This window comes from Microcebus murinus, chromosome 20 (assembly GCF_040939455.1).
Source record: "Microcebus murinus isolate Inina chromosome 20, M.murinus_Inina_mat1.0, whole genome shotgun sequence".
NCBI lineage: Eukaryota > Metazoa > Chordata > Mammalia > Primates > Cheirogaleidae > Microcebus > Microcebus murinus.
The window spans coordinates 32,584,197-32,605,666 of record NC_134123.1 but is presented as its reverse complement, the minus strand read 5'-3'; the positions used below and the strand labels follow the sequence as shown (position 1 = coordinate 32,605,666).

The 21,470-nt window shown below is 55.0% G+C and overlaps 1 protein-coding gene across 3 annotated transcripts in view; it reads right to left on the bottom strand.

Moving 5' to 3' along the window:
* Positions 1 to 21,470, bottom strand: part of CRISPLD2 (cysteine rich secretory protein LCCL domain containing 2) — a 63,361-nt gene that overhangs the window by 10,049 nt on the left and 31,842 nt on the right. Inside the window, exons 9-15 of one of the 3 annotated variants that reach the window (XM_075995834.1) lie at positions 18,951 to 19,017; positions 18,370 to 18,500; positions 15,599 to 15,642; positions 14,396 to 14,468; positions 11,381 to 11,456; positions 4,649 to 4,782; positions 2,910 to 4,509 (exon numbers count right to left, since the gene is read on the bottom strand). In XM_075995834.1, the coding sequence (XP_075851949.1) occupies positions 4,473 to 4,509; positions 4,649 to 4,782; positions 11,381 to 11,456; positions 14,396 to 14,468; positions 15,599 to 15,642; positions 18,370 to 18,500; positions 18,951 to 19,017 (562 nt within the window). In that variant the 3' untranslated portion in view covers positions 2,910 to 4,472. Of the gene's footprint in view, positions 1 to 2,909; positions 4,510 to 4,648; positions 4,783 to 8,911; positions 10,743 to 11,380; positions 11,457 to 14,395; positions 14,469 to 15,598; positions 15,643 to 18,369; positions 18,501 to 18,950; positions 19,018 to 21,470 lie in introns of those variants that run through there. The other 2 variants (XM_075995833.1, XM_075995832.1) reach the window with 2 other exon arrangements.

Genomic DNA, 21,470 nt, shown 5'->3' with positions numbered 1-21,470 from the left:
TGGCTGTCACATGTGCTGCGGAGGACACCAGCCCTGAGGACAGGCGTGTTTATCTCTGCTGTCCCCTGCTTGTCCCCAAGCACAGAGCAGCGGCCATGGATACTAGGTGAATGATTAGCCATTCATCTGAAAGTCCACCCACATACACCCCTGTATGTAGGTGATTATTTTAAAAAAATCAAGTGCCCACGAATGCTAGCTGACACTGTTGATATATTTCCCAATCTCCCTGCAAAATCCATGCTAAAAAATGGTCCCTGTCTACGAGAAAACCCTGAACTGACATCCAGATCTCCGGCTTTTCCCCGAGACTATCCAGACAAACCCCCAGTCCAACACTGAACGCTCTTCCTGACGCCTTCTCTTTCCTTTGCTGTCCCGGTGGGTGGGGGCGAGAGCGGAGCTGTCCTCTTACGTCATCGCTGCCGGGCGGCCCCCCTTGCGACACCCCCAGGAAATCCTCTTGCTGCCAAACCAAAGCCACTTTGGCGCAGAGCCAGCCTCTGGCCCGTGTGCTGAGAGCTCCGTGCAGGAGGGTTTGGCTGTTCCATGTATTTCACCGAGGATTCCCCGGATATAAAATGGGGTTTAGGCTGGGCGCGGTGGCTCACGCCTGTAATCCTAGCTCTCTGGGAGGCCGAGGCGGGAGGATTGCTCGAGGTCAGGAGTTCGAAACCAGCCTGAGCAAGAGCGAGACCCCGTCTCTACTATAAATAGAAAGAAATTAATTGGCCAACTAATATATATAGAAAAAATTAGCCGGGCATGGTGGCGCATGCCTGTAGTCCCAGCTACTTGGGAGGCTGAGGCAGGAGGATTGCTTGAGCCCAGGAGTTTGAGGTTGCTGTGAGCTAGGCTGACGCCACGGCACTCACTGTAGCCTAGGCAACAAAGTGAGACTCTGTCTCCAAAAAAAAAAAAAAAAAAAAAAAAAAAATGGGGTTTGCCATGAGCTGGTCACAGTATGTCCAGCATCTGTGTGTCTCCCTTGGGACAGTCTGTGACCCCTCGAGGGTCCCAACGGCACTGGGGGAAGAGCCGCCCTCGGCTCCAGGCTCTGGGAAACTCTCTCGGCCCTGTGCTCTGCAGCGAGGGCAGCTGAAGTCCTGTCCCAACGAGGGGAGGCCGGGGTGTGGCCACGCCCGAGGGTCTCCACAGACTTCTCCGTGGGGGCCACGCCATCAAGGAGGCCCCTCTGGACAGTGAGACTGCTGGCTGCCTGCTGGCTGACCCAGCCCCTGCACCGTCCCTCCTTGGACGTCCTCGATGTCCCCCGCTAGATGGCAAGGCCCACGAAGGCAGACTCCGGCTGCTTCCTTGCGTGCGTGATGGCTGTGGCCCCGGCGGCCGGAGTGTCGGATGGGAGGGGCAGGCATGACTCAGTATCCCCGGTCCTGGGAGAGTCACAGGGGCTGCTTCTTATGCTGGAGCCCCGTGGCCCCATGTGACCAGAGCCACAGCATCTGGAGGTCTGACACAGACCCGAGATGTCGAGTCACGGCAACAACTGCCACCGCAATCTATCACAGGCTTACCGTGGGCCACTGGCTGGCGCCCTCGTGTAAACCTCACGGCAACCCCTTCCACCGAGGCGCCCCGGCTGGGGAACACGGGAGCAGCGTCCCCAACGCCACTGGGTGCCACGTGCCCTCTCCGCCAGGCCTGGGTGGGGCGACCAGCTCCCTGGACGTGGCCGTCGCTGGCCCTGGGTCCCAGCACGGGTTCGGCGCACTCCGTAGGCGCCTGGTGAGTATGTAGCAAACATCAGAACCTCGAGTGGTGCTGACTCCGTGTGCTCAGTACGGGGCCGGCCTCATGTCATTCCTACGACAGCAGCCGCCACATATGCACACACGCACGCATGCACTCTCGGGCACGAGTCAGGGTCCCCAGAGGGCGTGTTCGGACGCAGATTGCCGCCACTCCCCGAGTGTCTGCCTCAGTGGGTCCGGGGCAGGGCCTGAGGATGTGCTTTTCTAGCTGCCTGGTTGATTTGGACGCTGCTGGTCTGGGGACCCCACCTGGAGACCCACTGCCCCTCCTCACAGATGGGGAAACTGAGGCACAGAACAGTCGATTAACTTGCTCAGGCATCATCACAGATTCCAGCCCACAGGACTCAGGAGGAGAGGGTTGGAGAAGGCAGGGAGGCCGAGTCCCAGCTCTGGGAAGCTACGGAAAGTCGCCGAAATCTTTCTACCATGCAGAAGGCGCCAGGGACTTTTGTGTCTGGAAGCCACTTCCAAGGACGGTGGCAACGCGGGTGGGTCTCAGAGGAAGAGAAGACCAATGACAACCCCTCTGCCCCCGTGACAGGGGAGAGAAGCCGTCTTGGGGACCTTCTCTTGGTCCCCTGCCCTCCCCAGGCACCTGCCCAGGGGGCCCCACAATGCGGCCCCTGTCCCCAGCCCCCAGGAGCCGCCCCGATGCCCCCATCCGGCAGAGGAACGAAGCCCAGCCCACCGCGCTCGGCAGGAAGAGCGTTTTCTCTTGAAGGGGCACAGGGGGCTCAGGGAGTGGCGTCCCGGGATTTCTCTCCGCCTGGCCAGGAAATTCCACCTCATCGGCCGCCTCCTGCCCTGCCGCTGAGCCAGTGGAATTTCCCTGCGTCACGCTTGGCCCAGACAAAGGTCGAGAGTGCTGGAGCAGGACCGTAGAGGCCGTGAGCTCTGGGCACGCGGGCTGCGGCCAGCACTCCCCACGCAGGCCGGCAAGACGTGGGCACGGGCTGGGTGGCGTGGACGTGAGCTGCGGTGTTCACGCACAGCTCGGGCTTGCCACGCAAAAGCGCCCGGGAGGCTGGGGGTGGGAGCGGGTGCCACGGCCCAGGAAGGCACAAGAGCTTATGCTTCCAGGGGCAGCCTAGGGTATATCATCCTCTTATTTTATACTCCTTTTCTTTCTTTCTTTCTTTCTGTTCTCTTTTTTTTATTTGAGACAAGGTCTCACTCTTTCGCCTGGGCTAGAGTGCCGTGGCGTCAGCCTCGCTCACAGCAACCCCAAACTCCTGGGCTCCAGCGATCCTCCTGCCTCAGCCTCCCAAGTAGCTGGGACTGCAGGCATGCGCCACCATGATCAGCTAATTTTTCTATTTTTAGTAGAGACAGGGTCTCACTCTTGCTCAGGCTGGTCTCGAACTCTCGAGCTCAAGCGATCCTCCCGCCTCCGCCTCCCAGAGTGCCGGGACTGCAGGCGTGAGCCACCGAGCCTGGCCTCGTATTCCTTTTCTAAAAAGGACACCCCAGATATAAAATTTCAGCATTCCCCTGTTACGGGCTGAACCATGTCCTCTCGAAATTCCCACGGTGAAGCCCTAATCCCGGGCCGTCGGGGCGTGACCGTGTTTGGAGACGCCGGGGCGTCTACGGAGGCGATTCAGATGGACGGGCCCTGGTGCGATCTGACCGCGTCCCGATAAGAGCGGGGGATTAGCACACAGACACTGCGCAGAGGCAGGACGACGTGGAGACAGCGGAGGACGCCGCCTGCAAGCCGGGCACAGAGGCCTCGGGAGAAACCCCCACCCCGGCCCCGACAGTGTCATCTCAGACTTCCAGACTCCAAGACTCAGACGAACATGAATTTCGGTTGTTTAAGCCGCCCAGTCTGCGGGAGTTAGTCACGGCAGCCCGAGCTTACCAACCACGCCCATCCACAGACGCATCACGACGGACCCCAGGACTGGGGCCCGGGTCTCTGGCCTCCGAGCCCGGGACTTGCTCCCATGGACAGTTATGACGCGTGTCAGGACGAGTGCTGTGTGCCAAGAAACAGCCTGGCAGCCAGAACCAGGGCTCGGCCCTTTCCGAAGAACATTCCGGAAGGGCATACTTTAGAAGCCGGCACAGGATTGGACCCAGAGATTTCTCTTCTAGGGATCTGGGGAAGTGGTCTCAGGGTGTGCAGATGCCCCCCCAAAAGGACGGTCGTCCCGGTGAGGACGGAAAAGGGCTCACGCCTCCAACTCCGCGGGGAGGCGCCCACGCCCACTGACGGGGTTCCGGGCAGTCGTTGCCGAGGACACGTGGGTGCGGGTGTTGGAAGCAGCTACGACCTCTCTCGTGGAAATACGGAGAAATCGGCATACCCCCACGTACCAGGCGCTTGCTGCTGCCGAGGCCTGCAGAGGCACCGTGTCACTCAATCCTCCCAGCCACCCTACGGGGCAGGGACTATGACTCCCATTTCACAGATGAGAGAAACTGAGGTGCAAAGAGATCGGGTGGCTCACTCAAGGTCACAGAGCCGGTAGGAAACAGCGCCTAGGCCTGCTGGACTCGACTGCTTGCTCTTATTTAACGCTATGTGACTATGCTATGACGCGGCTTTATAGAACCACCGTGTAACTGTGACGGGATCCCACTTGCTCTGTGCACACCACACACACGGCACAAGGGCCAGCGGGCTCACACCAGCAGTCTCACAGTAGTCCCCCCAGGTGACGGGCTACGGCTCACTGTTTGTCCTTGGGCTTACCTGATGGCTCTGAATTTTCTACGAAAGCATGCACTGGTAGTAGGAGAACGGAAAAAAAAAAGGTTCTTATTTTGAAAACCAAAAGAAAGAAAGAGAAGAGAGGCCAGGAGCATAACCTGCAGGGTGGGGACGGTGGCCTCTCGCCAGGCCCCGCGGGCGGGCGCCGCCCTACCTTTCAGACTGAACCCCGTTGCGCAGCGAGCCCGCGTAGCTCTTCTTCTTGTCCACAGGCATGACGTCCACGTAGCCCCCGCTCCCGTCCCCAATGACGCCGGCGTGCAGGGCGGACTTGCAGATGCTCGAAGTCTGAAAGCACAGGAGGGGCCAGGTCAGCGCCAGGGTTCCCGCCCCCGGGGCCCAGCCGGCCGGGGCTCACCGTCGCGGGGCTGCCTGGCCGGTGGCGTGCCCACCACGTTGGCCCCTAGGAAATGTCCATCACGACCTCGACTCCTCGCCGGTCTGTCCGGAGAGACCTGGCATCATCCATTCACTCGTCTGCTCAGCAGTATTTCCTGAGCACCTACTATGTGCCAGGCACCGTGCTAGGCACTCGGGGCATTCAGCAGGGAACAAAATAAAGATGCCGCCTTTGCAGACAAGTAAACAGATACACAAGACAAGGTATCCTCAGCTAGGAGGAAAATGAAACCAGGCCGTGAGGTAAAATGACTGGGTAGAGGGGGCTGTTTTAGAACAGCTCATCGGAGAAGACTGAATGGCAAAAAGGAACCAGTCACAGCCATGGGAAGGGCACCCAGGCGGCTGGAATGGCTCGTGCAAAGGCCCTGGGGTAGGAGCGAACTCATCATGTCCAAGGAACAGAAAGAGGGTCAGGGGGCTAGCATACAGCAAGGCAGGCAGAGTGGGGAGGTGGGGGATCGGGGCCGGTCATACCATGTGGACCCCCAGGGAGTCTGGGCTATTTTAGGTGCCAACGGGGCCTCTGAGTTTCAACCAGGGGCAGGCTGTGCTGTTTTCTAATGTCATCCGTGGTTCGATTCCTGGGTAATAAAACCCTCAAGTGAAACTCTCATTAGGATCTTCACTTATCTAAGAGAAAAGTGGGCCACAGGACGGGCTGTCTGAGGGCAATGAACCCACATTTCTCGAAGCTGAGGACGCTCGTGTGCAGGGGCAGGGTGGTGGCGTGCGCTCACTAAGGATGCAGATTCCTGGGCCTCAGCCTGACCTATGGCGGCTCCACAGCCTGCCGGCGGGGACCAGGGAACTCTGAGTCGCGCCCGAGCGTAGGAGCCGCCCAGGCTCCTCCCTCCGCTTGGCCTGTGACCTTCCGACTGGCCTGCTCCAAGGTCCAACCGACACTGGCCTTGGGCGTGGCCGCCACCTCGGCACCATCCCTGCGGGACCCCGCCGGGAGGACGATGCCGGGTCCCCCGGCCCCTGCCACCGGCTGCAGGGCCGGAGCAGGGCTGACCTGACCCGTCTGTGGACTTGGGCAGGGGCTGATGCGGATGCCCAGTGTGTGAAACGCCAGGCCCTGCGCCCACTGCCTTCCGCGTGCTATCTCATTTAACCTTCAAGCAAGGTGGCGACTGCCCTTGTTCCCTTCCTGCACGGCGCCGGTGAGATCCGACAGCTTTGCCAAGGCCACTTGGGCCGTTCATGACTTAGCAGATGCCAACTGAAGTCTCTGCCTCTGTGGTCGGCAGAATAAGGGTCCCCGAAGCTGTCCACGCCCCAATCCCCAGAACTGTGACTATGGGACCTTACACAGCAAAAGCGGTTTTGCAGGTGTAATTAAGATACGGACCCTGATGTGGGAAGACCATCCTGCCCAATGTCACCACAGGGGACCCTGTAAGAGGGGGGCGGGAGGGTCACGGCCGGAAGCATGAGAAAGCCCTGCAGCCGCTGCTGGCTTCGAAGGTGGGGGACGGGGCCGTGAACCAGGGCACGCAGGTGGCTTCAGGCTGTGAGCTGTCACTCCATCCTTCAACAACCAAGTCCCTCCTACCCCAGGGCCTTCGTTCACTAGTTCAACCCCTAGTTCACTCCTACCCCAGGGCCGTTGCACGAGCCATTCCAGCTACCTGGGTGCCCTTCCCATGGCTTTTGCAAGAGAAGAAAAACCACCCTGCCTTTTCCCCGGGGAGTTACCACGGCTGCGAGAGAGGTGGCACGAACACACACGCTCACGCCAAAGACTTGGAAATTGGACGTTTTGTTTTGCCTGATTTACTGAGTAGCTGAAGGCAGCTTTTTTTTTTTGTAAACTCTGCACTGACACATTTCATTGTCTTCAATAAATGAATCGAACGGATGAGCGCAGAGTTCCCCAGCCCATGGAGGAGCTCTGAGAGAGCCCGCGGGATGGGTCAGCTCCGAGCACCCTCGGTCCCAGGCAAACCGGGACAGTTGGTCGCCCGACCTGCACGAGGGAGCGTCTTCCTCCTGGAAGAAGGATCCGCAACGTCCCGATTCCCATGGAGCTTTGTGCCCCCAACAGATTAAGGAGCAGGAAGTTTGCGTCCATCTCAACGAGAAGCAGAGAGACTGTCCACGTGACGAGATTGTTCTAGAAGCCCTCTAACGACGTCGCCGTCAGCAGGGGTGTCTTGTGAGTGAGCCCCACGGCGCTCGCTGCTCTCACTGGCAGGCGGAGCCCGCGCTGTCTCTGTCCCGGAGCGCGAGGCCCACGCCGCCGCCTGCCCTGCCAGAAGGGAGGCCCCTGCGGCTGCTCCCCGATGGCACCAGGAGGGACACGTCCCTGGTGGTGTCACAGACCCGCCCGGCCAGGTAGGAGCATCTCTCCGCTGAGAGCTGCCACGAGGCTTCCTTCAGTGGAGCCTGGGCGACAGTGCTTTGCTCCCTGTCCCTGGAGGGTTTCTGTTTTTTTTTTTGTTGTTGTTGTAGGCTGTGCCATAAAATTTAATAACCTCAGTTTCAACTGAGATGACATCTTCTATGTGTGCATATATGTATAAATATACACGTACACATATATGTATAGACAGATAAAAAGACAAAACTGTAAGGAAGTCCATCAAAACGTTTTGATGATGGTTATCATTATCTCTGGATGATGGAATCACAGGCATGTTTATTTCCATCTTCATGCTTTTCTGCATTTTTCCAATTTTATACAATGGTAACCTCTTTCTTTATTTCACAGACTCTTTCAAGCTGGGGAGGGGCAAGCCAGGGACACACGGACTGATGTCTCCTTCCATCCCTCCTCTGAGTTTCCGTCTCTCCCTAGACACACCAGGTCTCACAGGCTGAGTCTTCCCCTGGGTTGTCACTTTTCCAGGCTCTTGATCTGGCTGGCAAGATATCCTGACAGTTTCCAAGGGGGGAGTCCAGACATCTCTCTCTTTCGGATCTATTTTCTCAGCCCCTTTGTAAGCCTTTCCACTGCCAGGCAACCAAAGTCCTCCTCTGCCAGGGCAACAGGCCGATAACGGCAAGCTGCCGGCGGCCGTGGGGAGGACCGGCTCCCGGTCCCAGCCGGGTCCGCCTCGTGCCACAGGCCCGGCATCACCTGCCGTCCACACTCGACTCCCAGAAACACGCTCTTCCTCCTCCTCTCTCTTTCCTCCCACGGCCGTCCTGTCCCCAGGCCTCTGTGACAGGCACGAGGTGTCCTCCCTTTTCTCAGGGCCGGCTGCAACGTGAACACCTGAATGTTTATTCACCGATGGCGGCACGGAGGCTGGCAACCTGTCCTGCCCCCGATGCTGTCTGGCTGTGTCACCTGGGGTGATCTGGCGTAACCCCCTGAGCCCCTCTCTCAGTAAGCGTGCGGGTCGTCACAGGGAATGTCTCTGAGCACTTCCCAAGGAGCCCGGTTGAAAGCGTTTCATGTGCATAGACACAGTGACCCTAACAGCCCTTCCGAGGCCGCTGTTACCACCATTCCCCCAGTGGACGGGCAGACTGAGGGTCTGGGGCTGCGGGTCCTGCCCCAAGTCCCTTGGCTGTAGACAGCAGGGCCAGGACTGCCACCCAGAGCAATCTGCACCCCGTCCTATATGGGGCAATAATAATGGAAGTTAAAGAGCTATTGTGAAGTTTAAATAAGATCAAGAGCTTAATGCAGGTTGGTGCTCAGTAGATGTTAATAACACAAAGACACTCTGGGAGGCCGAGGCCGGCAGATCATTTGAGCTCCGGAGTTCAAGACCAGCCTGAGCAAGAGCGAGACCCCGTCTCTACTAAAAATAGAAAGAGCCGGGTGCGGTGGCTCACGCTTATAATCCTAGCACTCTGGGAGGCCAAGGCGGGCTGATTGCTCGAGGTCAGGAGTTCAAAACCAGCCTGAGAGAGACCCCGTCTCTACTAAAAATAGAAAGAAATTAATTGACCAACTAAAATACACATATATACAAAAAATTAGCCGGGCATGGTGGGGCATACCTATAGTCCCAGCTACTCGGGAGGCTGAGGCAGCAGGATTGCTTGAGCCCAGGAGTCTGAGGTTGCTGTGAGCTGGGCTGACGCCACGACACTCACTCTAGCCCAGGCAACAGAATGAGACTCTGTCTCAAAAATAAGCAACAACCCAAAGAGCACCGCCACAATCGTCACTCTCACCATCACCATTACTGAGAATTCTCAAGGGGCTGTCCCCCCTCACCCAGTGGTCCTCAGCATGCGGTCCCAGACCAGCAGCGTCAGCATCACCTGGGGTCTGTTAGAGATGCAGATGCTCCGGCTCCAGGCCAGACCGTGTGACTCAGAGGTGCCGGGGGCAGGGCCTAGGGTCTCTCTGAGCCAGGCCCGGGGGTTCTGCACTCACACAGCACAGCGTGAGAACTCACCCAAGCACCGGGCAAGACAGGGAGGACAGCCGAGAAAACCGAGGTCCGGGTTGGTGTGGGGGAGGGGCTTGCCCGAGTCCCACGGCTGGTACATGTCACAGCGGGGCTTTGTTCTCGGGGCCACACCCCAATGCTCCTTCCCTTGCCCGCAGCTCCCCACAGAGTGGGGGTGGGGCCTGCCAAGACATGCACTCCTGGTGAACAGGCAGGAACTGTGGGCACGACGGGGCCCTTCCAAGGTCTGGAGACAGCACTCCCAAAATAAGTCTCTTAGCCAAACAGACATTTTCCAAAAGGCATCATCATTTCCCAGAATACAGAGTGACCTAGAAACCGGGGCCAGGAAATAACCTCTGAGACGGAGGTGGCTCTCTTCCCTCCCTCGTTCAGCTACTTCTCCCTTCCTTCCTTCCTCCTTTTTTTATCTTTCTTCTCTCTTTTTCGGAAGAGCTGTTTGATCACTGACTACTGTGGTATCTTCACTTACTTATTCCTTCTACAAACACCGAACTGAGCAGTTATTGTCCGCCAAGCCCCATCACGAGCATCGTGGCTCCAAAAGCTCCGAACGCCAGTGAACACGTTAAGGAAAGGCTGCCCACGGGCTTTTACCCATGTGCCTGCTCATGTCAGTGCAGGTGACTTCAAACAAGGCAGAACAGAGTAGGGACAGGACAGTCTAAAGCCAGACACGCCTTCATCTGCGTCTGGCCTGTGCTACACGTTAGCTGCTCGGTTTGGGGCAGGTTTTCCTGAGCCTTGTTTTCCACCTGTGTCAAATGCAGATAAGGATACCTAGGGATGGTGTTTCTAAAAACCTAAAACACAGGAGGTGTTGGATAAAAGGTAGCTTTATATTATCACTGAATATTCATCAAGTTCTTTCATATCTAATTTTTTTTTTTTTGCTTTATAGGTTTAGCTGCTATGTTGTTTGGCGCATACAGATTTGCTTTTCACATCTTCTTCATGAATTACACCTTTTGTGCCGTCACATAATGAATCGCTTCGCCCTAATTGGCATGTTTCACCTTACCTTACGCTTTATCAGACACTAATAGGGCCGCCCCTGCTTTGTCTGTAGACAGCTGGACTAGCCTTCCCCATCCCTTGATTTTTAAATCATTTTACAGCTGGACTTGGTTCAAACAGTCAGTGTAGTCATCGATGTGTCTAGTTTCCCTCCATCGTAAAAATTCCAACTGGATTCCATTTTAGCCGAGTAGCTTTCAAGAAGAAAAAGGATGGGGGAAAAAAAACCTTAGTCATGAGGGCTGCTTTGACTCTGCAGAGCTCGGTGACCTCACATTTACGGGAATCTGCAGCAGGCAAAGGCAGACAGTGGGGAGGGTGGGGAGAAACATAAAATGAAGATGAAGAGAAGGGGTGAGATGTCAGCTGGAGACGAGTAATGCTGATCTCATCAAGGGGTTTTGGAAGATCTGCGAGATTCTCTCGGCTAGATAATCCCAGCTCTCGGCCGCTCTGCAGAGAGGAAAAGCGCTTGGCAAGACCCCACAGGCTACGGGCGACAGAGCCGGGACCACAGCCGGGTTGCCACGGCCCTAAAGCCTGGACAACCAGAGGGAACAGACCGTGCTCTGGAGGAGTCGCCTAAGAAAAACCGGGCTAAAGCTGCCTCGCTCAAGTCAGAAAGGGAAAACGGAAGAAGAGGCTCCAGTATAATAAGAATGGTTATTAACATGTAGTAAATTAGGGAGAGTTTGTGTGTTCTTCTGTGTGCTCTTACCTAAGTGTGTGCACAGCCAAAAAGAAATGCAGCTAGGAGGGCGGACGGGTCGCTATGAATGCGTCAGGTGAGCCGGAAAGGTTGTTAACTCTCAGGGAGAAGGAAGTATGGGAAGCAGGACAGCCCTCACACGGGCACGCCTGCACCCCGCATTGGCAGGACTGGGAGGCGGGAGCACTCACGCCTCTATAAATGCGGAAACCAGGGCAATAGTTGCAGACACGAGCGGTCTGGATTTAGCTGGAGGCACTGGAATAAAATCTCAAGCCTCCAGACCTTGGAACTTGGGTTTTGAGTCTTAACCGGCCGGGAGAGGCGGTCATCAGTAATCCCATGCCGGGATGAAGAAAAAAAACAAACGCCGAGTACTCACATCCGCGTAGATGTTGGTTCCGAACACGGGCGCCCAGTAGGAAGGCTCGTCTTTGCAGTGCGCCGGGCAACGGACTCTGGAAAACAGGAAGCACTTCTGTCACGGGTGGGATCGGCGGAAAACTAAGCTTCTTGCACGAGGTCCCTTTGAGTTTCAGGACTTAAGTTCTCAGTTGCAAGGGCACCACGGCACGGTTTCACTCTCTGAGAAAATCAACACCTCTCCCACCCTGGCCGTGGTCAAGATGTTTTTGCTCCTCTGAAACAAGGCCTCTAGAACAAAGTAAAACATGCATGAAAAAGACACGCACGGACAAAGAGGTGAAAAGGAATAAAAATCTTAGAGAGATGAGTGTGGAACTGTGAGCTGGTGCCGACCGCTCTTGGGCGTTGGCCGGTTCATGCCATGAGCACATTGTGGAGATCATAATCAATGGGGTTTGTTTTAAAGGCCGCTTCCCGGCGTGGGGGCGGAAAGGGTGGAGGCCCTCACCTCAGTGAGTCACAAAATATTCCAAGGAGGGGCGCTGATAACACTGGCGGGAAAGGTTAGATCACAGTGTGTCAGTCACCCAGCACCCAAGGGATGAGCAGGGAGCCTGGAACTGGAAATGGGTGGGCCCTCGGTGGTTTGGGAGATTCACACCAGGGAAGAACATGCCCTTTACTCAATAAAAGGTCTATGTGTGTTCTCTGGAACAGTCCAGGGTGGGCTGGAGCCCAGGGACCAAGAAACCAAAATGGCGGCCACAAGCCACGTGGGATCTGGCCTCGCCATTTGGGACTCTTGGAGGGAGGAAAGCCAGGGATAGAGAAGTCTAAACAGTTCCTGGGGGCCGACAGAAAGGGTGTGTATGCGTGGATTTAAAACCCAGCTAGCCCAAGGGGTAGTTAATAAGAAAGAAAAAAAAGAAAGAATTAGGAAGTCTAAGAACGTTCTTTCTGACTTCTCCTGGAACGGCAGGTCAGAAACTCACGTTTCTAGATACTGCCCTCTGTCCAGTTTTTCTTTCTGTTTGTATTTTCTGAAACTGTTTCCTTCTGCTTCTGTTTAATGTCGGGGGAACTCTACTCAACGGCTGTTACTCCCACTGGAACATTCGAGGGAATGGAGGGAGCAGAGAGAAGCCGCAGGGGAGACACCGGCCCAGGGCATTTTCCTGTTTAGCCCCGGGGTCTCCACCTGTTGTCCTCGGAGAATCTGCGTGTCTCCAGGCCCAGGAAAGGGCTCGGGGGCAGACAGCACATCACCCACCCCGCTTAGGCGCTGTCTTTATCCTCAGAGCTTACAAACCCAGGGAACCGGGGACTCCCGCCATATTTCTCATTTTACAACAGAGCTGAGCGGGAAAGCTTGCTCTGTGTGGAGGGCAACTCTGCTTTACGACTGTTTGCGGGGAGGGCAGCTTTGCTTTACGACTATTTGCGTGGAGGGCAACTCTGCTTTACGACTGTTTGCGTGGAGGGCAGCTTTGCTTTACGACTGTTTGCGTGGAGGGCAGCTTTGCTTTACGACTGTTTGCGTGGAGGGCAGCTTTGCTTTACGACTGTTTGCGAGGAGGGCAGCTTTGCTTTACGACTGTTTGCGAGGAAGGCAGCTTTGCTTTACGACAACGACATACTTTCCGGACGTCTACACACGTGGGTAGGACGTCCCAGAGACTCGGGCCTGTTCACGCTAAGGAGCCCGTTCTGCTGAGGGGCACGTTTCCTGCGTCCCCTCCCCACGAGGCTCTCCCAGGCGCTTCAGAGAGGACAGTTGCCTTGATTTTTATGCCCCGAGGCATCATCTCTTCCAGGACTCAGTTAATTGAGGTTTGGGCAGATGCCGGTAGAACCTGTTCCTTGGACAGACGAACCGTGGCGTGTCCACAGAACGGAACACCGCACGGAGACATGGAAGAATACACCACGGGCCGGCGCGGTGGCTCACTCCTGTCATCCCAGCACTCTGGGAGGCCGAGGCAGGAGGATCGTTTGAGCTCAGGAGTTCGAGACCAGCCTGAGCAAGAGCAAGACCCTGTCTCTTACTAAAAATAGAAAGAAATTAGCCAAGAACTAAAAATAGAAAAAAATTAGCCGGGCATGGTGGCGCATGCCTGTAGTCCCAGCTACTCGGGAGGCTGAGGCAGGAGGATCGCTTGAGCCCGGGAATTTGAGGTTGCTGTGAGCTAGGCTGACGCCAGGGCACTCTAGCCCGGGCGACAGAGGTGAGACTCTGTCTCAAGAGAAAGAAAGAAGAATAAACCGTGGACACGCTCAACAGCACGGATGTGTCTCCACAGCACGGCGCGGACTGACGGAAGCCAGACACAAAAATCCACCCTCGGTGGCGGCTGACCAGGCAGAACCATGGCAACAGAGAGGAGCCCCGTGGCGACAGGGGTGTGGGGGGACCAACACCCCCGAGGCCCTCTCTGGGGTGAGGGGACGTCCCTCGTCTTGATGGGGTGGTGGTGGCAGCTCCACCGTCATGTCTGCGCAACTACACGATCGAATTGTGTTCTTATGTAGCACGGAACGCATCGCGGACGTCAATGAAGCTGATTCTGAGAAAGCGCCTCTCACGTGACCCATAGAAGGCATGAGATAGACGGAGCCCAGGAAACGACAGGCTGCTCTAAAGCAGATAAAGGACCCCTCAGCTTCCAGAACGGAGCAGGGTTCTGGGACCGTGACACATGCAGGGGTCACCGGCGAGGCCTTCCGCGGTCTGGGCAGGGCCCTGGGAATTTTTTTTTAATGCCTTTGCCCAGAGATTCCAACACGCAGCCCAGATTGAGGGCTAGCAGGTAAGGGTCTAGCAGTCCCAGCCTTTGAGCGCACAGTGATTGAGTTCTGGGTGCAACCCGGCCCGGTCCCTTCTTCACTCAGCACCAGCATAGGTGAAACCAGACGCCAGGGACATCTCGTGAGAAGGTGATGCCCCTGCCCCTGGAAAGGAGAGACCCCACCCCCACCCCGAGCCCACCCTGCCACTTTGGCAGCTGTTTCCTGCCCCCTCCTCGAGCCTCACCTTGGGCAGTGGACCGCCGGCTTTTCAAATGGGCAGAGCTGAGCGACGGTGGTGTAGCAGTCCAAGTCCTGCACTGTGAACGGGAACGCAGAGGGAGAGGGTCAGGGCCCCCCGCAAGCCTGGACCTCAGGCCACGTGCCTGTAAAATGGGTCTATGCAGCTGTCCAACAAAGGGGATTGGGTTGGTACCTCAGGGACTTCTGTGCAAGGAGATGACGGGGAGATCACTAAAATCGGGTTTAGGAGAACATTTAAAGGCACAGAAAATATATTCCTGGCACATAATTATGTAAGCAAAAAATTGTATGTGATTCCATCTCACATTTTAAAAGCTATCAATATATATATATATTACCAATGTTTATACTTTTAAGACATAGAACGAATAAACTGAAATGTTCGCAGTGGTTATCTCTAACTAGCAGAATTTAGGTCAAGTCATTTTTTAAAACTTGTTCCTCCCAAGATATTTTTAAATTATCTGGAATAATCAGGCATTCTTTTCGTAATAAGAAAAAGGCACCTCTATACCTTTTTGTAAAGATATCTAATGAGATGTTCTTGCATCCAGGGCAAATGACAATAGTTGCTTTCCCAGAGGAAAGGCGGGGTTAGCAGCAACGTTCCCAGGGAGGACCCTGCATGATGCTTCCGCATCCCGGCCTGCCCGACATCACTGGGGTCAAAGGCCAGGTTTGGGCGGCTGTAACCCATCCGTCCACCTCTGGTGGGAGCACGCCCTCCCATGCCCACCTCCCGGCCTGCCAAAGGAACACACCCTGAGCCATGTAAGAAGCTGGGTCGGAGGGGGCGAAGATGCATCACGCACTTCCCAAACTCTCCCACCTGTGTCCACGGCAGACATTACTAATCTATCAAGCTCCAGGAAGCCACTACTAATCGATAGAAACTCCCGGGGAAAACTCGGCCACCCCAACCCCAGCTGTCGGTATTTCTGTGGCATTCAGCTGGCAAGCTCAGCCCTGTGCTTCAGGCTCAGCAATCTGGGGCCAGTTTCAAGTCCAGAGATGTTTAGAAACTAGTTAACGAAATGACCTCCTCAGGGCCCTCTCGAAAAAGCCTCTGCAAACGCTGAGAGCAGCCATGTATGTTAACATGAAAACAACGACTAAGGGAAGTGAAATTTTGAGGGACATCCAAGATAACCTGGGTATTATGGTCACATAAGAGGTGCCAGCTTACCTTTCACCTTTGATACCGTGAATGAGCCAGAAGGTTTGTATTTGCTGTAAAAGAAAACATTAGGTAAGTGCAAACAGAATTGCTTCTGAAAGCACACCCTTGCTCTGGTACTTATCTTATTTACAGCTTCAACTTCACACTTTCCCACTTGTTTCCCATCAGCCTGAAAGTTCTCAGAATATTCTAGAGCAAACCTTAACCTTTTTTTTTTTTTTTTTTTTGAGACAGAGTCTCACTTTGTTGTCCAGGCTAGAGTGAGTGCTGTGGCATCAGCCTAGCTCACAGCAACCTCACACTCCTGGGCTCAAGCGATCCTCCTGCCTCAGCCTCCCAAGTAGCTGGGACTACAGGCATGCACCACCATGCCCGGCTAATTTTTTATATATATATCAGTTGGCCAATTAATTTCTTTCTATTTATAGTAGAGACGGGGTCTCGCTCTTGCTCAGGCTGGTTTTGAACTCCTGACCTTGAGCAATCCGCCCGCCTCGGCCTCCCAAGAGCTAGGATTACAGGCGTGAGCCACAGCGCCTAGCCCTTAACCTTTTTTGTACCAAGGACTCCTCTGGCAGCCTGGTGAAGCCTACGGACCCCTTCTCAGAATAATGGTTTTAAAAACGCCTAAGATGGATTTAAAACATCACAAAGGAAATCACTTATTATTAATATCATTATCAAAGTGTTAAAGCAGATTTGCATTAAAGCTGGCTTCCTTTATCAATGCACCGAATAGCAGATTTTAGAGGCGGATCTTCTAACTGCTGTCATTTCAGGGGAAACGCACCAGGGACGGGGTTTCAGGATGTTTGCAGCAACTGGATTCTTCCAGCGAGAAAGTCGCCGGCCCTGCGAATGCTAGCCTGGTTCATGGCCAACATTCACAAGGGAAGAAAATACTACCTTTCAATTAGAGATTGGTGAGAATAAAGCCGTAAATTGCTCTGCATTAATGTCGGCAGACCCTTGAATTCCAAAACGTGCAGATGCCCTGCTCTGGGTGCAAAGTGGGCCATTGTTAGGGACCCGGAGGGCCTCCAGGACAAGCATGGCCGGGACGCAGGAGTGGAGCCTTCACCGAGCTCCCAGTGGCCTGCGCAGGGCCTCCCCGCTGCGGTGTTGAAGTTACCCAACCGGTATCTGCGTGCATGGACTGCCCTGCTCTTTGCTCTGCCTAACCCCTCACGCCAAGTCCCTCGCTAAGGCAGCAGAAGAGGGATATCCCAACCTCGCCCGAAGAGCAAGATGTGTCAAAGTGCAACGACTCTTCTTGTTTTCGAAAATTTTCCAAGTAGCCTCACAGTTGGACGGGATGCGCTACCTTGTACCCATCGCAGGAGGCTTTGTTCAAAGCTTTCCTTGTCATAGACCCCGGGGTGGGCAACGGGCACGGGGGAGTCCCCGAATCTCCCCTGCACATGTGTGTCCCGGGAGCAATGTTCAAAGCTCCAGAGACGCGCAAGGCGGGGGCTACAGGGAGGGGCACAAGAGGTCTCCAACAGGCACGAGTTTTAACGGTGCTGCAGATGACCCTCACTGCAAATGAGGACACTGCCACTCAGAAGAGGTGAAGACACTGGCCTGAATCACACGGGGGAAGAGGAGGAACCTGGTCTGTCTGACCCCTATTGTCCCCACTGGGTTCCACAGGCAGATCAGGTGGGAGCAGCCAGTCATGCCTCCCCCACCGCTACCCAGGAAGTCCCACATCGAGAAGGACCCACCCACCATCTGTCCACCCTCGATGACAAACATTACCTTGGGGGGAAAGTAAGTACATTAAAAAAACTGAAAAACCTCACTCTCTAGGGAGTGGAAAAATCGCTAATCAAGAACTAGCTTAGGCCAGGCGAGGTGGCTCAAGCCTGTAATCCTAGCACTCTGGGAGGCCAAGGTGGGCGGATTGCTCGAGGTCAGGAGTTCAAAACCAGCCTGAGCAAGAGCGAGGCCCCATCTCTACTATAAATAGAAAGAAATTAATTGGCCAACTAATATATATAGAAAAAATGAGCCGGGCATGGTGGTGCATGCCTGTAGTCCCAGCTACTCGGGAGGCTGAGGCAGTAGGATTGCTTAAGCCCAGGAGTCTGAGGTTGCTGTGAGCTAGGCTGACGCCACAGCACTCACTCTAGCCTGGGCAACAAAGTGAGACTCTGTCTCAAAAAAAAAATGAACTAGCTTAGTAATCCTACCACTTGGGGAGGCCGAGGTAGGAGAATGGCTCAAGGTCAGGAGTTCAAAGCCAGCCTGAGCAAGAGCGAGACCCCATCTCTACTCTAAATAGAAAGAAATTAATTGGCCAACTAATATATATAGAAAAAATTAGCCGGGCATGGTGGCGCATGCCTGTAGTCCCAGCTACTCGGGAGGCTGAGGCAGGAGGATCGCTTGAACCCAGGAGTCTGAGGTTGCTGTGAGCGAGGCTGACACCATGGCACTCACTCTAGCCTGGGCAACAGAGTGAGACTCTGTCTCAACAAAAAGGAATGAGCCCACACATTCACAGACACCATCAGCCTGAAGCGTTCTCGTTGACTCAAAAGGTAGAAAAAGGAGGATTCAAAACTCGCCCAAGTTCAACACACACCCAGGAAGGTCCCGCCGGAATGAGATGTGCTGCTACGTTGCCTACAGGGGCGATTTCTGAGTTACGGGATCCAAGTTGTCTTTACTTTTTTCTGCGCCTTCATATTGTTCAACACTTTCTAAAGGTTCAGCGGCACTTTCGTCACCGGGAAAAACACTGTAAGGAACCGCGACCGCAGGACGGTTACCTCAAAGACTCCAGGCCGTTTCTCTCGGATCTCACGAAGAAGGGCACCTTCCCGTTCCTGGTGACGTCCACCAGGCCCCCCTGGTCATCGAGGACCCCGTGGTGAATGGCGGCCCGGCAGATGCTGGAGGACTGGGGGGGAGGGGAGAGCACACGCGGCTTGTGACTCAGCCTTTGTCAGAAGCGCCCCCATGTTCGTCCTCAACCCACTACGAGCCAAAAGGACGGGCGGGACTTCCCCAACCTCGGAAGTCCCCGTCTGCCTATAACCGTGTCTTTGTTCCCGGGGCCGCTTATCTTCAAAACCCATCCGAGTCGCTTTACGAACTGAGAGCAGCGACAAACGGCCCTTTCTCCCCCTCCAGTGGAGCATGCGGACGCCCAGCCGGCGGGGGACCGGCCTCCCGGGGATCAGCTCAGTTCCCAGAAGTGGCTCCGCGTGTCTGTGAGCCCAGAAATGCACCCCCGGGTCAGTTCCGGGCGTGCCCGGTTTGGCTAAGGAGTGGGGAGAAAATCTCATCCCGCAAAACCACCAGCCCTCCTTCGAAACCTATGGCTCGAGGGAATGCCGGCCGTACTCACGCTCTCGTAAAACAGAGTCCCGAAAATCTTAGCCTTGTTCCGCAGGCAGCCCGCCGGGCACTGATACCTGCGGGGAAGAAACGACATGACGTTCTGAGGCCAGCACGTCGATGGCACCGCACACAGACTTTATCGGTTTGCTCTTCCATAGCTCTGTTATTAAATACGGAGAAGCTTCGGTAATGCGCATTCCACTGGTTCAAGTCACAACTTGCCCAGGCCCAGACTGAAGTTCATAGTCACACAAACACAACACAATCGTCCCTTGACACCCGCAGGACATTGGTTCCAGGACCATCCCCCACCCAGATACCAAAGCCCGTGGCTGCCCAAGTTCCTTGTGTAAAATGTCACAGGATTTGCATGTAGCCTGGGCACATTCCCCCTTAAGCTGCAAGTCATCTCTGCATTTCTTACAGTACCTGATATAATGTAAACATATGTCAATAGTTGTTACACTGTATTGTTTTTACATTTGTTTTTTTTTATTCTTTTGAGACAGAGTCTCACTCTGTTCCATAGGCTAGAGTGCTGTGGTATCAGCCTAGCTCACAGCAACCTCCGACTCCTGGGCTCCAGCGATCCTCCTGCCTCAGCCTCCTGAGTAGCTGGGACTATAGGCATGCGCCACCATGCCCGGCTAATTTTTTCTATTTATTTTTAGCTGGCCAATTAATTTCTTTCTATTTTTAGTAGAGACGGGGTCTCGCTCTTGCTCAGGCTGGTTTTGAACACCTGACCTTGAGCAATCCGCCCGCCTCGGCCTCCAAGAGTGGTAGGATCACAGGCGTGAGCCACCGTGCATGGCCAGTATGATTGTTTTTTAAAAAATATTTTTGATCTGCGGGTGGTTGAATCCGCCTATGTGGAGGGTCTAATGTCATCTAAAACGCTGTTTTCAGGCGCCCAAGACGGGTGTTACAGGCGTATGAATCCACAGACCATTCGCAGAAGCAAGACTTCAAATGCACTCAGAAAGACGCTCAACCCCCATTCATCAAAGAGGTGCAAATTAAAAGGAGATGCTGTTAGTTTTCTAGGTATCAGATTGCCAGGCTTTTTAATAGGGCAAAACTCAGTGGTGGTGTTGGAGTAGAAATCATCCTGACCTTTAGGCAAGCCTTAAACATTCGTAGCACTGACTCTTCCATTTCCCTTGTGCGTGCACGTCCCAAGAAAAACAAGCCAGGAAGTCGGATCTAAGAGCACATTCCAACTGCTCGTAATTGTGGAAAACTGGAAGTGAGTCAGCAGGCGTCAAAGCGACGGCCAAACATGTCCCGGTGCAGCCGTGTGGCGGGGCATGGCACAGCCACCGAGCACGACGCACGTGAGGAATTGCCCACTGACTCTGGAACGCATTGAGTGAGAATGTGGAAGCAGCTTCAGCCTCCTCCACGTGCAGAAAAACGACTGGAAGGAAAGACGTCAAACTGCTGCCGGTACTGGGGAGACTCGGGGGCCTGGTTTTGTCTCTGTACATCTTTGTCGTTGTTGCCTTCCTGAATTATTTGCAATGGCCAAGAATACTTTTTTTTTTGAGACAGAGTCTTACTTTGTTGCCCAGGCTAGAGTGAGTGCCGTGGCGTCAGCCTAGCTCACAGCAACCTCAAACTCCTGGGCTCAAGCAATCCTGCTGCCTCAGCCTCCCAAGTAGCTGGGACTATAGGCATGCGCCTCCATGCCCGGCTAATTATTATTCTATATATATTAGTTGGCCAATAATTTCTTTCTATTTCTAGTAGAGACAGGGTCTCGCTCTTGCTCAGGCTGATATTGAACTCCTGACCTCGAGCAATCCTCCCGCCTCGGCCTCCCAGAGTGCTAGGATTACAGGCATGAGCCACCGCGCCCGGCCAAGAATACTTTTTAAAGTCAGAAAGAAAAAGTCCAGTGAATATTACTTCTGCAAAAGCCCCACGCAGGGGACACCGGCGTGCGAGATCGTGGGGCGGCTTCCGCCAGCAAGACGGGGGTGCTCTCACCACTGTGGGTGGGGGCCGCGTCACAATTCTCGACGGGAGGCCCCTCACATCTCTGTGTGGACGGATCCCCGCCTTCTCCCTGCCCGGGGAGTGCTCCACCCACCCCCAGCTGGAGAACCGTTTCGCTGCTCTCTGGCAAGGAACGTTCTCTAGTCCTGATCTGTTTTTCCGCACCGCGCAGTACGGATGTGACACTGTCAGCTCAAGCTTAGAGCACAGAGAGGCACGTCACCGCAGAAGGACAACTCGGCTCCGAAACTCCCAGACCCGTGCGTTTTGAGGAGTGGACACCCCTTCTAGGCGCTGCCTGCCTCCTTCCCCATCCGCCCGGCACAGAGATGTGCCAAGGCCACCTAACGCTGAGCACAAGGGCAGAGACAGGTACCAGCTGTGGTCACTCCGCCACCGACCATCGCTACGCCGAACTCATCCCAGCGACTCATTAATTGGCTTCGCTTCACAGCATTTGCCGGCCAGCTGCCAGCTGTCCCCGGGGACGGCGCGTGAGCCCACCAACGACCTCGTCCCCGGTCGC